Source organism: Ursus arctos, unplaced genomic scaffold (genome assembly GCF_023065955.2).
Source record: "Ursus arctos isolate Adak ecotype North America unplaced genomic scaffold, UrsArc2.0 scaffold_23, whole genome shotgun sequence".
NCBI lineage: Eukaryota > Metazoa > Chordata > Mammalia > Carnivora > Ursidae > Ursus > Ursus arctos.
Genome location: NW_026622908.1, coordinates 42,869,741 through 42,887,356, shown reverse-complemented (window position 1 = coordinate 42,887,356; position 17,616 = coordinate 42,869,741). Strand labels below are relative to the sequence as shown.

At 38.8% G+C, this 17,616-nt stretch overlaps 1 protein-coding gene across 1 annotated transcript in view; it reads right to left on the bottom strand.

Annotated features, from left to right (window-relative positions):
• Positions 1–17,616, bottom strand: part of TOP6BL (TOP6B like initiator of meiotic double strand breaks) — a 99,129-nt gene that overhangs the window by 7,412 nt on the left and 74,101 nt on the right. Inside the window, exons 10-13 of the mRNA XM_057317429.1 lie at positions 16,449–16,595; positions 12,343–12,464; positions 11,245–11,355; positions 9,377–9,475 (exon numbers count right to left, since the gene is read on the bottom strand). Of these exons, the coding sequence (XP_057173412.1) occupies positions 9,377–9,475; positions 11,245–11,355; positions 12,343–12,464; positions 16,449–16,595 (479 nt within the window). The remainder of the gene's footprint in view (positions 1–9,376; positions 9,476–11,244; positions 11,356–12,342; positions 12,465–16,448; positions 16,596–17,616) is intronic.

Here is a 17,616-nt window from a genome sequence, read left to right as displayed (position 1 = left end):
AACAGTGGCTCCCAAAAAGGTATGTCCACGTCTTGACCCCCAGAACCTGTAAATGTAACCTTACTTGGAAAAAAGGTCTTTTCAAAAGTAATTAAGGATCTCAAGATAAGATCATCATGGATTTAGAGTAGGCCATAAATCCAATGACAGGTGTCCTTATAATAAAAGAGGCAGAGGGAAATCTGAGAGACATAGGAAAAGGCCATGTGTTGAAGATAGAGGCAGAGACTAGAGTGTTGTGGATACAAGCCAAGGAACATCTGGAGCCACCAGAAGCTCATAGGGGAATGGAAGGATTTTTAGAGCCTTTAGAGGGAGCATGGTTCTCCTAAAACCTTGATTTCAGACTACTTCTTTTTTATTTTTTTTTTTAAACAGTCTCCATGCTGGGCTTGAGATCAAGACCTGAGGTGAGATCAAAGACTCCAAAGCCTAACCAATTTAGCCACCCATGTGCCCTGATTTCAGACTTCTGGACCCCAGAACCGTGAGATAATAAATTTTGGTATTTTTAAACGATGAAATTTGTGGAAATTAGTTTGTTCAAGCTGTGGGCAACAGCTTTCCAAGTTGGAGGGAAACCAGCAAGAGTATTTGCAGTTAACTAGCTGAAGGGAATGGCAGATGCATTCCCAGGAATGTGCCTCCTAGAAGGTACATAAAAGGTGTGGTGAAGGGAGCATTTATAGGGATTTCACTCCCATCCTCTAGCCTAACTACAAAGCAGAGGAGAATAAACAAATCGATGAGATGCTGTGATCCTTGGGTGTCTAGGCACCTGAACTTCCCCATCCAATCAGGCAAACTAAAGTAGGACAGGGAGGAAACAGAAGTGCAAAAGGGCCTATTATTGTGTCAGAAACAGTATCTGTAATTTTTTATAGCAGCTTTATTGGAATATGACTTACATACTTACAATAAACTGCATTTATATAAAATGTACAATTATGTAAGTCCGGGCATATATACATATTTGTGAAACCATTACCCCAATCAAGATAATGAACACATCCATCCCCCTCAAACATATCCTCTGACCTTCATAATCATTCCCTCCAACTCTTATACCTCCCATCTTTAAGCAACCACTAATCTGTCAGTAAAGATTAGTTGGCATTTTGAAAAATTTTATATAAATGCAATCAAACAGTATGTACTCTTGTATTTCAGGGTCCCCCCCCCCCCCGGGTGCTATCACACCTGATCCAATATTTCAAGGTTTTTCATTCAGGATGGCTATTTCGAGACTCACTCATGTTACGGTGTACATCAACAGTTCATTCCTTTCATTGACAAGTAGCATTCCACTGAATGAACCATGTGTTTATCCATTTACCTGCTGACACTGGGTTGTTTTCAGTCTGGGGTTATATGACAGAGATGCCATGAACATTAGTATATAAAATTTTGTGTGGACATATATTTTCATTTCGCTTAGGTTAATACTTAGGAGTAGAATGGCTGGATCGTATGATGTATATATTTAACTTTTTAAGAAACTACCAAACTGTTCCCCAGAGTGATTGTACCACTTTTTTTTTTTTTTAAGATTTTATTTATTTATTTGACAGAGAGAGACAGCCAGCGAGAGAGGGAACACAAGCAGGGGGAGTGGGAGAGGAAGAATCAGGCTCACACTGGAGGAGCCTGATGTGGGGCTCAATCCCATAACGCCGGGATCACGCCCTGAGCCGAAAGCAGACGTCCAACAACTGAGCCACCCAGGCGCCCCAGATTGTACCACTTTTTATTCCTACAAATAGGGTATAAGAGTTCTAGTTCCTCCACATCCCTGCCAATACCTGGTATGATCAGTCTTTTTATTCCAAGCAGGTGTGAAATTGTGCTTCTGACTTGCATTTTCCCTAATGACTAATGTTAAGTGCTTTTCTTCTACGTTTATTTGCTGTTTGTGTATCTCCTTTTGTGAAATGTGTGTTCAAATCTTATGCCCATTTTAAAAACTGGGTTGTTTTCCTATGCTTAAATTTTGAGAGTTTTAAAATATTCTCAATATTAAGGTAAGGTTTTTAACTAAAAAGTCCATCTCTTTAATAGACATAGGTATAATAGACCAGGTATATAGAGCTATTTCTTCTTCTTTTTTTTTTTTTTAAAGATTTTGTTTATTTGTTTGAGAGAGAGAGCACACATGAGCAGGGAGAGGAACTGAGTGGGAGGAAGAGGTGGGGAGGGGGTGGAGGGAGGAGCAGAGGGAGAGGGAGAAGCAGACTCCCCGTTGAGCATGGAGCCTGACACGGGCTCTGGAATCATGACCTAAGCTGAACACAGATGCCTAACCAACTGAGCCACCCAGGTGCCCCCAGAGCTATTTCTTCTTGAGTGAACTTTAGTAATTTCTTTCCTTCAAGGAATTTTTTTTTAAAGATTTTATTTATTTATTTGACAGAGAGAAAGACAGCCAGCGAGAGAGGGAACACAAGCAGGAGGGTGGGAGAGGAAGAACCAGGCTCCTAGTGGAGGAGCCCGATGTGGGGCTCGATCCCAGAGCACTGGGATCACGCCCTGAGCTGAAGGCAGACGCTTAACGACTGTGCCACCCAGGCGCCCCTCCTTCAAGGAATTTGTCCATTTAATCTAAGTTGTCAGATTTACTGATATGACATTTAACATGTAACATATGATAACAACTATTAACGTTGTTCATAATAGCCCCTGATAATCCTTTTAACATCTGATGTCACCTCTCTAATTTCTAATAGTAGAAATTTGTATCTTCTCTCTTTTATCCTGATTAGTCTGGCTAAATGTTTATCAATTTTATTAATCTTCTCAATGAACCACCTTTAAGTTTCATTCATTTTTCCCTACTGTTTTCCTGTTTTCTATTTTACTGACTTCCACTCTAACTTTATTATTTAACTTCTGTTTGTGTTTAATTTGCTCTTCTTGCTTTAGTTTAAGTTGGAAAGCTGATATCATTGATTTGGGATCTTTTTCTTTTCTAATAGAGGCATTTTTCTCTCTAAGTACTGCTTTAGAGACAGCTCACAGATTTTGGTAATTTGCATTTCCATTTAAATTAAATTTTTTTCTAATTTTTGATTTTGTGTTTGACACATGGGTTATTTATAAGTGTGTCATTTAATTTCTGAATATTTGGAATTTTCTAGATATCCTTCTGTCATTGATTTTACTTAAATCCTACTGTGGTCAAAAACATACTTTATATGACTTGAATTCTTTTAAAAGTTTATTGAGATGTATTTGATGTCTCAGAATATGGTCTATCTTGTTAAATGTCCCTTTTGTACTTGAGAAGAATATTCTGCTGTGGTTGGGCAGGGTGTTTTAAGAATATCAGTTAGGTCAGGGGCGCCTGGGTGGTGCAGTCGTTAAGCGTCTGCCTTCGGCTCAGGGCATGATCCCGGAGTTCTGGGATTGAGCCCCATATCAGGCTCCTCCACTGGGAGCCTGCTTCTTCCTCTCCCACTCCCCCTCCTTGTGTTCCCTCTCTCGCTGGCTGTCTCTGTCAAATAAATAAATACAATCTTTAAAAAAAAAAAAAAGAATATCAGTTAGGTCAAGTTAATTCATAGTGTTACTTAAGACTTCCATAGACTTACTGATTTTCTGACTAGGTGTTCTATCAATTGTCAATAGAAGTATGTTGAAATTTCCAAATATAATTGTGGATTTGTCTATTTCTCCTTACAATTCTACCAGTTTTCTTCATTTATTTTAAATTTCTCTCAAAAGTTTCATGAATATTTGGGGCTATTATCTTCATTACATTGTACTCACTGTATTGTACTCGTCATTATGAAATGACCCTCTTTGTCCCTAGTAATATTGTTTGCTCTGAAATCTACTTTATAGCCTCTTCAGTGCTTTTTAAAAAAAAAAAAGATTTTATTTTTAAGTAATCTCTACACCCAACATGGGGCTCAAATTTACATTCCTGAGATCAAGAGTTGCATGCTGTACCAGTTGAGCCAGCCAGGTGCCCCTCTTCAGTGCTCTTTTTATTAGTGATATATTATGGTATATATCTTAAGCATGGTATATCTTTTTCTATCCTTTTACATGTTGAATCTATTTCTGTCTTTATTTTAAAGCGGGATTCCTTTAGGCAGCATATAGTTCTCTTGCTTTACTCAATCTAACAATCTCTGCCTTTTAATGTAAATAGTTGTAAAGACCATTTACATTTAATATAATTGATATCGCTGAGTTTAAATATATCATCTTGCTAGCTGCTTTCTATTTGTCTCATCTGTACTTTGTTCTCTTTTCTTCTTCTTCCTCTTTTTCTGCCCTCTTTTTGATTATTTTTAAAAACAGACTTTATTTTTTAGAGCAGTTTTAAGTTTATAGCAAAACTGAGCAAAAGGTACAGAGATTTCTCATATGCCCTCTGCCCCACATATGTATAGCCTCTCCCATTATCAAAATCCCCCATCAGAGTGGTACATTTGTTACAAATGATAAACCTACATTGACACATCATTATCATTCAAAGTCCATAGTTTACCTTAGGGTTTACTCTTAGTGTTGTACATTCTATGGCTCTGGACAAATGTATAAAGCACGTACTCACCATTTCAGAATCATAAAGAATAGTTTCACTGTCCTAAAAGTCCTCTGTGCTTTGTATATGAATTCCTCCTTTCCCTTTAACCCCTGGAAATCACTCATCTTTTTACTGTCTCCATAATTTTGCCTTTTCCAGAATGTCATATGCTTGGAATCATATAATATGTAACCTTTTCATATTTACTTCTTTTATTTAATAATATGCCTTTAAGCCTCCTCCATGTGTTTTCATGGCTTGATGGCTCATTTCTCCTTAGTGTAAAATAATATTCCATCGTCTGGATGGACCACAGTTTATTTATCCATTCACTGCTGAAGGACATTTTGGTTACTGTCAAGTTTTAGCAATTACTAAGAAAGCTGCTATAAACATCCATGGGCAGGTTTCTGTGTGAACCTAAGTTTTAACTCCTTTGGTTAAATACCAAGGAGCATGATTATTGGATCACATGGTAAAGAGTACGTTTAGTTTTTTAAGAAACTACGAAACTGCCTTCCAAAGTACCTGTATCATTTTGCATTCCCACCAGCAATGAATGAGAGTTCCTATTGTTCCACATCCTTGCCAGCATTTGGTATTGATAGTATTCTAGATTTTGGCCATCGTATAGGTATGTAGGGCTATCTCATTGTTTTGTTTTGTTTTGTTTAAAGATTTTATTTATTTATTTGACAGAGAGAGAGAGACAGCCAATGAGAGAGGGAACACAAGCAGGGGGAGTGGGAGAGGAAAAAGCAGGCTCCAAGCAAGGCTGGGAGCCCAGTGTGGGGCTCGATTCCAGGACCCTGGGATCACACCCTGGGCCGAAGGCAGACGCTTAATGACTGAGCCACCCAGGCGCCCCTATCTCATTGTTTTAATTTGCATTTCCCTGATGACATATGATGTGGAGCATCTTTTCATGTGCTTATTTGCCATCTTCTGTCTTCTTTGGTGAGGTGTCTGTTAAGGTCTTTGGCCTGTTTTTAAATTTTTTTTATTGTGAGTTTTAAAAGTTCTTTGTATATTTTGGATAACAGTCTTTTAACCATATGTGTCTTTTGCAATTATTTTCTCCCAGTCTGTGGCTTGTCTTCTCATTCTCTGGAGGGCTGAATATTTTTTATTATTTTTATTATTTATCTCCTTTACTTGGCTCAATAGCTGCAACTCCTTGTTGTATTATTTTGATGGTTCCTTTCATCTTTAAGTTACCAGTCTACCTTCAAGTAACATTATACCACTCCACATACAGTATAAGTCCTTACAACAGTATATTTCCATTTTTCTCCTCCTGGTTTTTGTGTGGTTGTTGTCATACAGCTTACTTCACCACAGGTTATAAACCTCACAATACATTACTATTTTTGCTTTAAAAAGTTAATTATGGTAGGGGTGCCTGGGTGGCACAGTCGTTAAGCGTCTGCCTTTGGCTCAGGGTGTGATCCCGGCGTTCTGGGATCGAGCCCCACATCAGGCTCCTCCGCTGAGCCTGCTTCTTCCTCTCCCACTCCCCCTGCTTGTGTTCCCTCTCTCGCTGGCTGTCTCTATCTCTGTCAAATAAATAAATAAAATCTTTTTTTAAAAAAAGTTAATTATGGGGGCGCCTGGGTGGCTCAGTCATTAAGCGTCTGCCTTCAGCTCAGGTCATGATCCCAGGGTCCTGGGATTGAGCCCCACATCGGGCTCCCTGCTCAGCGGGAAGCCTGCTTCTCCCTCTCCCACTCCCCCTGCTTGTGTTCCCTCTCTCACTGTGTCTCTGTCAAATAAATAAAATCTTTTAAAAAAAATTATGTTTTAAAAAGATTAAATAAGAAAAAAAGTCTATTTATCCATTTAGTCACCATTTTCAGTACTTTGTGTAGATTCAGGTTTCCAGCTGGTATCACTTTTCTTCTACTTGAAGGACTTCCTTTATATTTCTCATCTGCTGATAATGAATTCTTTCAACTCTTGTATGTCAGAAAAAGTCCTTATTTCATCTTTTTTTTTTTTAAGATATTTTTGTTAGGTAAAGAATCCTAGGTTGAAGGTTTTTTCTTCAGTACTATAAATGTTGCTCCATTTTCTTCTAGGTTATACTGTTTCTGATGAGAAATTTTCTGTAATCCTTATCTTTGTTTCCTTGTAAATGAGCTTTCCCCACCCATTTGCTTTTAAGATTTTCTCTTTACCACTGGTTTTAACCAATTTAATTATGATGTGTCTTGGTGTAGTTTCGTTTCATGGGCTTGGTGTTTCTTAAGAGTCTTAGATCTGCTGGGTTTATAGATTCCATCAAATTTGGAAAAATTTCAGGCATTATTCCCTCAAATATATTTTCTGCCTCCATTTCTTCTTCAGATTCCCCAACTGCACATATATTTAGGCTACCTGAAGCTGTCCCATAACTCACAGATGTTCTATGTTTTTTATTATTTATAAAGAAATATCACCCTTTTAATTAGTTTATTTATTTTTGAGGGAGAGCATGCACGTGTGTGACTGGGGGTGCGGGTGGTGAGTAGAATGGGGAGGGGTGGGAGGGAAATGGAGTCTTTTTTTTTTAACAGATTAAGCTATTTTATTTTATTTATTTATTTATATTACATTCAGTTAGCCAACATATACTACATCATTAGTTTGAGAGGGAGAGAATCTTTTTTTTTTAAGATTTTATTTATTTATTATGTGGGGGGGGCAGCACACAAGCAGGGGGAACAGCAGGCAGAGGGAGAAGGGAGAAGCAGGTTCCCCACTGAGCAAGGAGCCCGATGTGGGACCTGATCCCAGGACCTTGGGATCATGACCCGAGCCAAAGGCAGACACTTAACCGGCTAAGACACCCAGGTGTCCTGAGAGGGAGAAAATCTTAACCAGACTCCACACTGAGCACAGAGCCCAAAGCAGAGCTCAATCTCATGACCCTAACATCACAAACTGAGTCAAGATCAAAAGTCAGATGCTTAACTTACTGAGCCACCCAGGCACCTCTATTATTATTATTATTATTATTTTAAATCTCTGTGTTTCATTTCAGATAGTTTCTACTGCTGTTTCTCCTTAAGTGTCCAATGTGCCATTCATACTATTCAGTGTAATTTCCACCTTGGAGACATCATAGTTTTCATCTTTACAGTTCGTTTTGGGTTTTTTTTATACCTTCCACATCTCTACTTAATATATTCAGTCTTTCCTCTAGCTTCCTGAACATATGTGAATACAGCTATAATAATAACTCTTTTAATGTCTTTGTCTACTAATTCTGTCTTCTTTGTCAGTTCTGGATCCATTTTGATTCAATGATTGATTGATCAACTGACTGAGTTTTCTCTTCATTGTGGGTTGTACATTCCTGCTTCTCACCCTGCCTGTTAATTCTGATTAGATGCAAGGCACTGTGAATATTGCCACGGTGGGTGCTGGATATTTCTAATAGTCCTATAAATATTCTTGACCTTTGTTCTGTGATGCTATTGAATTACTTGGAAACAACTTGATCCCTCTATGTCTTGTTTCTGCTTTTAAGCTGTGTTAGGCAGGACCAAGGGAGTGTTTATTAGGTAGAGGTTTAATTTTTCTTCATTCCCAAGGCAAGTCTCTTCTTAGTATTCATCATGCTCCATAAATTATAAAGCTTTCCTTTCTGGTTGATGGAAATATGCACTATTCCTGGCCCTGTGTAAGCTCTGCATAGTATTCCCTCTAATCCTTCTGTGTGGTTCTTTACCTGAATAGTTTCTTCACAAGAATGAGCTGATCCATACTCATCTGAATAATAGAGAAGGAACCCTGCAGACTCCCAGAATTCTCTATGGAGCTCTCTCTTTTCTGGTAGTCCACCCTGAAAACTTTAGCTGCCTTGGCATCCTGGAATTCCCAGCTTCATCTGTTCAACTCAGGGAGACCACTAGGCTTTGCCTAGATATCTTCTCCCTGTTCAGTGGCCTCTGTACTTTCTCTAGGCAGTATGTTAGGGTAATCATAGGGCTCACTTCATTTGTTTTCCATTTCTCAGGAAAGACTATCCTATTCATTGACGCCCAATGTCTTGAGAACCATTGTTTTATATGTTGTGTCTGGATTTTTGTTATTTCAGTTAGGAGAGTAAATCTAGTTCCTGTCACCATCTTGGCCTTCTAGAAGCCACTGTATAATAATATCACCCTTAATCTTTATTTTCTCATATTACACTTTAGTTCCACAAAAGCCAGTCCTACTGATTGGAACCAAGAGAGCCAGAAGAGTGGGCTTTAGTTGGAACACTCTTATCAGCTATACCTGAAATCTGGAGATATATAGAATTTCCCAGCTATGATTCTTTTCACTCACTAGAGGAGTCTGTCACAAAACCAGATGAAGCTGTTTGAGCTCCTTGAGGGTGGAGACCCCAACTAATGCAATTCTGTATGTCCAGCATCCAGAAAGGTGAAAAAAGTATGGTTTTGATTAGACAAAACTAAACATAAATACTCCACTATATCATCACCATTGTAATGGTAGCTATGTGCTCAGCACTTTACATACATTATTTTATTCAAACCTCACAACAAACATCTTAGGTATGCATCATTCCTATTTTATTGATAAAGAAACTAAGGCTTAGAAAGATTAAATAGCTTCCACAATACTACAAAACAAGTTAGTGGCAGAAATGGAATTTGAGCAACATCTAGCCATGCTCTTGACCTCTGTGTAATACTATATTATATAAAGTTTTCCTAAACCACAGCCTTCCTTGCTGAATAACCTCAGATTGTGCAATCTAAAGTACCTGCACCTAACCACCCTGTATTCAGGGTTCCCACACATCAATATGAAAGATTTCTACCAAAGTACTGATTATTACTTTATGCTTACCTGCTTCATTTCACATGAGCAGTAGGGAAGAAATCGGTGCTGGGTGATCTCATGAAATGATTTATGTAGTTTGGTCCCAAACTCTCGAGTGTCAGCTGCCTAAAATGGACCAGAGATGAAACATGCTGAATTCCAGTACTGGCAACCAAAAGGAAGGTACCCACAGGATATGGGAAGAGAATGAGACAAATAGGAAGGCAAACCACTGACATCCCTCATGTTAAGAGTTTCCTTAATTCCTATGGATATAGGAGAAGTAGAGAGAAGGCCCAGGATACATGGCATGAGACAGGTAGTTGTGGCTCCTATGTGTTTCAGTTTCTGTTACCTAAGCAAGATCTTTCACACAAGGCCTTTGTTCTCCTATCTCCATAGGAAATACATATCCCAGAGATCTGTCTGTTCATAAAGGGGTTATATAAACTGCTTTCCTCAAAACAAGTTCCAGGAGAGCAGAGGTTCCACTATATTCAGCTAAGGCTGATATAAGAACTTTTCCTCAGATAAGTCTTTTAGGGAAAAAAGGAAGAAGAAAATAGTATCCATAAGGAATGGTTAATAACCTCTATGTTTTAGTATAGAATTGCAGGATATTAGAGTTAAGGCGACAAGAGTAATCACCTAATACAACACACTATTTTATAGATGAGAAATCTGAAATCCAAAAAGGAGAAGTGACCCACCTAAGATCTCATGGCTTGTTAATCCAAAAATTAGGGCTGACCTTAAGATTGCCAATGTAGCATTCTTCTCATTACCTGTGCTATCCACATGACCCAGAAAACTGAAGCTGTAGGATGCACTAGATTATAAAGGTGTTATAGTCTTTGACCTAGTAACTCCACTTATAGAAATTTAATCTAGGAAATAATTCAGAAGAAGCAAGATATCACACAGAAGTATTAACTGAAATACTGTTTATATTGGCAAAAAGAATATAAGTAACTTAAATGCCTATCATTAGGGGAATGGTTTATTAAATTAAACCAATGTAGTGGAACTAGGTAACTGATATAAATTTTAAAACAGTTGAAATGGGGTAATGTGAAATTATATAAGAATATAGAATTCTTCAGTTACAACTATACAATATAACTTGTATGAAATAATATGTGAAAATTTTTAATTACAGTGATAAATATTATTAGCTGGTATTTTACATTTTGAATGTATTATACTATTTTTTCAAGAAAAAAGTACAAAGAAATAAAGCAACAGACACGGAATGAATGGGTCACCCCACTGATAATACCAATTGGTCAGCACACATTCCTAAAAGGAAGGAAAGAAGCTAACATTTATTCAGAACCTACCATGTGGTATGCATGTTCACACTTAGCCCTCACCCTCGTAATAACCCTCTGACATACTAATATTTTTTCCAATTTATAGATGAAGCTCAGAGAAATTAAGTACAGGCCTAAGTCCACATAGCCAGTAAGTAAGTAAATGAGCCAAGAATTGAACTCAGGGCTCTGGTTTCAATTGTTACACTATTCCATACTGCCAAATATGTGTAATACTTAAGGCTACTCAGTTATTTCCAATGTTTTCTGTCACCATGAGGTAACAAAACATTCTTCAGTAAGGAAGTGGGAATCACTGTCTAGTCTTAGCTCTGTTAACTAGCTATGTGACCTAAAGCAAGTAGAAATTTTAGATAACTTATATTCTCATTTATAAAATAGTACATGCATACTATCTCTTCAATAAATATTTCTTAAAACACCACAGGCCTGATACTATGTAGGACAACAGTAGGATAAAATGAGATAATGTTTCTAAAAGCTCTGTGCATAACACTATGTTAGGTAGTAGAATGTCATTAAAACCCTGGCACTTTTAAGCAGCCCCAATCTCCTACTAACTTGAAGGGCCTGGAGACAAATCTTTCGGAAGCTACTGCTGGTGCTTCCAGTCACGATACTTATGATGGAATTCACAGCCACTGAGAGTGAGGCCTGCAATTTCTGATGATCCTAAGGAACATAATAAGTAAGGAGAGATGGCAGTTTATAATAATCCCAAGCTGCTGGTTCAGAGAATCCCAAAGGAATCAAAGATTTCAGTAACAGCAAGATTTCAACAATTCTTCCCCCTCCATCAACAATACTTACTGAGATCATGCCATATAAATGACATTTAGGGATTGAAACAATGTTCTCCCCTTTTACACAGATGACTTACTGACACAGACACATTCAGAAAAGATAAGCCATGAGACACTAGGCAATAAAACAGATGCGTTTACTATTTTTTAAAAAAAGCTTTAAATTTTGCTTTCTTAGTGTGGTTGTATTTTCCCTGAAAAGGGGGCCATATGAAGTTAAGAAATATGTTACCGAAAGTATACAGGATAGAGGAAATCAGAGTGTCAGATAAGAAGAGATAGTGATGGGGCGCCTGGGTTGATCAGTTGGTTAAGCCTCTGACTTTGGCTCAGGTCATGAGGTTTGGATTATGATCCCGGAGTCCCAGGATCAGGATCCCAGCTCAGCAGGGAGTCTGTTTCTCCCTCTCCCTCTGCTCCTCCCCCACCCCCTACCCCGGCCTTCTTGTGTTCGTTCGCTCTCTCTTGCTCACTCTCTCTCTCTCAAATAAATAAAATCTTTTAAAAAAGAGAGAGAAAGTAATGTTATAAAGCATTAGGAAATGAGAGAAGAATGATTTAGTGAAGCAGTAGCTCCAGAAGTATGTGTGGGAAGGGAAGACAGATAAGGAAAAGGCTCATTATTAATCAGTTTTCTCTATTATTTTGTCCTTATTTCCTCAAATTCACCTATTAGGAGGTGTAACACAAGCTGGTTACAGTGACATATCCTAAGTTAAAGCTTGAGTTCCTAGGCTAGACGCAATGTAAGGACCAGCCAAGGTGACAAAAGAGGAAGAAGGGCTCTCAGGCTCTGTCATATCCTCTAATTCTTTTTCTTAGAGTAGGAGAAAAGGAGTTATGGATTTCTTATTACCTTGGTAGCGTGGTGATGCTGTTCCAAGGCCTGGTCCACGGCAACCTGGACGGAATCTTGCACTACGTTGTGGCTCTCCGTCAGGATGGCACTGAGATGAGTAGTGAGCAAAGTGTGGACTCCTAAAGGGAGGGAAAATATTGGTAACCTTGAATGAGAATGGCCAACTTCAAGACTGCTGTTATGTGCTATGAGTCAGGGCAGGAATGAGAAAGAGGCCTCTTGGAAGAAGAGACCACTTTTGCCTATCCACAAATAATTACTTTTTTAGACAAAAAACAAAACCAAAACACCCAAAAAAACCCCACAAAAAACCCCAGCAACTTATAAACCCACCCAATTCCACTTACAAATGAAAGAGACTTCAAAAATTAAATGTGAAGATTGACATTATTCTTGAAGAAACAAGGGAGGGATCCTGTTTAATTCATATCAGAAACAGAAATATATACCACATACTATAAATAATGATACTGGTGACTTCAAAAGGATAGGAGGAGGAAGAGAAAAAGGAAAGGCCTTTTGGAGAGTGTGTCTACCCTGCTCCCTTCCTGTGCGAGCATCACTGTTGTGGTGAGCCACTCTTACTGTCGGGGTCTCAATCCTTTCACATATGCCGTGAGACAGAAAAAGTTAACACTCACTAAGATGACTCTGAGACTGCTGATATAAGGTCTTTTTAAATGGGGGCTGTTTCTGATAAAGTAACCATAGGCACCTCAGAAGAAAAGCTAACAGGTAAGAGTAGGCAAAATATGCCATCCAACAATAGGCTAGCAAGGAATACCCGGAGACAACAGACATGGGAAGACAGATTCACTTTACACCTGAGAAAGTACTCCTTAATTAACATTGCATTTTTCACTGTTTTTCTATTCTCCCCTGAATAGTCTGTTCAAAGGCAGTATGGTGAAGCAGCCTACAGCTGGCTGGCTTTTCTCAGGGCTGCATTAAAAATGCAAACCAGAAGGTACGTTTTCTACCACAAGGCACCATGATGCTTTCCCAGAAAGGAATGTAAAATGTGGTCTGCTCAAAAGGGGTCTGAAATTGGAGTCTGGAGAACACAGATTCTAGAGTGAATTCTACCACTAACGTGGTGACCAAGTCCCTTCACTTTTCTCACTTCAAAACTAAAATTGGCTTTATACCACCTGCTCTCACAGGCATGTTGTGCAGATAAACTAGGATAATACATATGAAGTGTTTTGAAATGTACATTGCATTATTCAAAGGGAAAACATCGCTATTGCTATGATGATATCGTATGGATTACTGTTTTCTATTGTTTGGTGCTAAGAATAGCCTCAAGAAATCAGTTAGGCCCCTTTTGAAAGCAGACATTTAATTAAAAAGCTACAAGTTTGTTCCCCTAAAACTGCTGATACTACCAGATGCCTTTAACATTGTAGCAAAATAATGAGTTAATCATAGAAAAGTTACCATGACAAGGTGGGCAGGAGGCCAGTTAAGTGATTTTTTTAAGACACATGGAAACAGACTGTAGTTCTGCACAATCTGTTTCCTAAAAGCAGCTCTAGAGAAAGCTTTCAAGGATATGAGAAGGAATAAGGGGAAAAGAAGATAAAATTACCGTATCTCTATCCATATATCTATATCTACCTACCTTCACCATACATCCTTTTTCAAAGGCTAGCCCTAAACTACCAGATGTGTAAGGAAATTTAAAAAGATACATAGTACGGGGGCTCCTGGGTGGCTCAGTCCGTTGAGCTGCCGACTCTTGATTTCGGCTCAGGTCATGATCTCGGACTCCTGGGATCAAGCCCAACGTCATCATCATTGGGCTCCATGCTCAGAGGGAAGTCTGTTTCAGGATTCTCTCTCTCTCTTTGCCCCTCCCCACTCTCTCTCAAATAAATAAATCTTTTTTTAAAAAAAGATACTTAGTATGCTTATTAATGCAGTGATGAATTTCTATTTAATCCTATATCGAGTGTCACTACCTGAGACGCTACAGGCCTTCAGAGTCAAGCTAAGCAGAGATGTATAAACTATCACATACTACAAGAATGACAGGAAACACTGGTTTTTGAGGAATCTGAGCTCTTCAGGTGTAATAGGATTCAGAAAATGGTATCAGACTTTATGTCATCCTAGGGAAGACTGAATGTGGTAATCCCTCTAGCAGACCTCAAAAAAGAAAAAAAAAAAAAAAAGCAAAAAAAAAAAAACCCAAATCAAAACCAAACAACAACGAACAACAACAACGACAAAAAAACCTGCCAAAAGATAGATCTTAAGTCTTAAGAGGGTCTTTAGACTTGGAAGGGCCTTTGATAGCACCTAGTCTAACAGTCTCACATTATATATGAAAAGGGAAGAACAGATGATTTATGTGACTTGTTTCCCAAAAATCACTGGGCAATTTGGTAGCAGAACTAAAATTAAACCCAGCTTTCTTGATTCTACTACCCTGAAGTCCTTTTCACTAAGTACTAAGATGCTTCTCTTATCAGCCTCTGTCTGTATGAGTGCAGGCCAGGTAACAACCGCAGGTATCCTGACTTTGTCCTCCCTGCTGGCAGCCTCATTAGTTTGGGTCACTTCTCTGCTCCCATTCCAGGGCCTTGATGAATGGAACAATGGAGCACCAGACAACAAAAGCTCTTCAAATAAAGAGTTACAAGCCAGAGCCCAGGAAAGCAGTGTGCTTCTCTCCTAAACAATATATAGATACTGGGGAAAGATAGGAGAAGCATAGAAGGCAGGCAGCAGGAAGAATCCTACAGCTGACAATAGTTTGTTCAATAAACAGCTGGCACCCGTCAACATGAGCTCTTCTGATCTGGGGATGTAAGCTGTCTCCTTTCTCTCATGACTCAGTGGGAGCAGGGCCACATCAAACAAGCACTGGAATGGAGAGTAGAGTCCCAAGAAAAAACACTGGCTCACGGAGAACACAGAAACATATTGGGAGCACCAAAAGGGAGGCTTATGAACCTTTCTCCAGACATTTATAAGCTCCACTTCTTGCTATTTCCCTCTAAGTTTAGGAGGGCATTGAGAAACAATTAAATTTGGAGCCCCTGGGTGGCTCAGTTGGTTAAGCATCTGCCTTCAGCCAGACCATGATCCCTGGTCGAGCCCTGGGATCAAGCCCCCTGCTCAGCAGGGAGTCTGCTTCTCCCTTTTCCTCTGCCCCTCTCCCTCCGCCTGCTTGCACTCTCTCTCAAATAAATAAAATCTTAAAAAAAAGCACTAAAATTTATATCTTAGTGTTCATTGGATTAAAATGCATAAAAGCCAACTCACACTCACACTCAGTGGTTTTCAACTTTATATTTAAAAATTACCTGAGAATCTTATTAAAAATGTGGATTTTTGAGCCATACCATATTTTTACACTCTAAAAACAATGAGTTAATCCTTGGCTCAGGAAGCAGCACATTTTCAAATAATGCAGGTGATTCTGATACATGTGTTTCATGGACCACCAAAAAGAGAAAACATTTCTGATAACAGGTTATCACCAATTTGTTAGATAAACTCTAACACCCCCCTTTGTATGCCTGAACAATTTCAGTTTCTCCCTTTCCAGAGGTCTATGTGGCAATCACATAGTCATACCAATACACTCCCACACCTCCTTATGCTGTAGTTGAGAGAGATGCTGCATCAAGGCCAAGCAACACCGGTAATGTTTCTTGATTCTACCTGGAAAAGTGATAACGTGGTGGACAGTTCTCAGGCCTGAGCTTTAAAAACATACTGATTTCTGAAACCTGCCTCAGTCCAAGGAAATCAAAATCCCTGGGAGTGAGGTGTGGGCATTTTTTAGAAGCTCCCCAGGTAATATATCACGCAGCTAAGGTTGAGAACCACTCATCTAAGGTAACAGACTCTGTAGAGACCATTATAAGAAATCCACTAATCTCTGGCCAACTAAATCTGGGAATACCATCATTTAAGTGATGTTCCTTTTCCATAGAGCATATAATTTAACTTATTTAGGCAAGGTTTTTCATTAAAATTCATTATTCTACAGAAATATATGTAATTCAAATATCTGCATCATATAAAGTCTCCCTTTATTTACTCTCTTAACATTAAAGCACACCCAAACTGGCAGCCCCTATACCTACTCCACAGTTCTGTTTGCTGGACTGGAAATCCGCTGTGAAAATCCACAAAGAGAAAAAGCAGCAGAGTTTGTCCCTGGGAGTCCATATTCTGAGACTGATCTCCCTCACTGGATTCCACCTGATAACTCACATCTGGAAGCACCAAATCTGGAGGACAAGATATTACACAGTATTCTAAGATAAGTAAAGCCCTTGAAATGCTAAGTGAATAAAGAACGTATACCTCAAACAAAGAAGGATCTGAGACAGATCTAAATTCGAACAGTCCCTTCTCCTCCTGAAACTGTTTTCTATCCACATGATGGAAGCAAATAATAGCGACTCGCAGAAGGAACATCAAAATAACTGGGTGTGCAAAATGCAAACCAAATAGCACTCCTTAGAATTTATTGGGAAACATTAATATAAAACATTTATTGATTCCCCATACAACTTTCTAAGGTAGATATCACTAGTAAGAGGAAGAGGTCAGAGTCAAACCTGAGTAATGATAATGACAACAGCTAATTTGTATTAAATGCTTACTACATGCCACTTATTGTGTTAAATTCTTCACATGGACTATCTAAACATTTAGACTTCTCAACAACACTATGGCATAGGACATATTCTTATGTCATTCTACAGATAAGAAAAGCACCAATAGATTAAATACATTGCCCAACATGAGGCAGTAAGTGGCGGAACTGTTTTAGACAGACCCAAAATCTGTGTTCTTAACCACATTACTATATTATATTTGTATTCCCAGGTAATCTGATGCCCTACAGTCACTTTCTAGCACCTTGACCCTTTAGAATACAATCATGATAGTCCTAAATTCCACCAAGATCCATACAGAGAAGTACCTCCATGTGGACTCTGGTTCTGTCCTTTGGAGTAATGAGGGAGGGAAGAAGATGAGGGGACATTTTCTACATTACTCATTTCCAAAGTAAACTGAGCAAGTTCAGGCATCAAGAATTGACAAAAAATGAAGGAAATTCACAAAGCGTGAAAATAAAACTTGAAAGAGAAAAGGAGATACGGAGAGCCCTAGAGATTCAAAAATTCTAATGGCATGACATCCCACCTGTTAAGACCAGGCATTCTTTCTTCACAAAACCACTCACCTCCACAGGCCCTGTTCAAAGACACCCTCCTTTCAATGCACCCTCTGGAACAACTA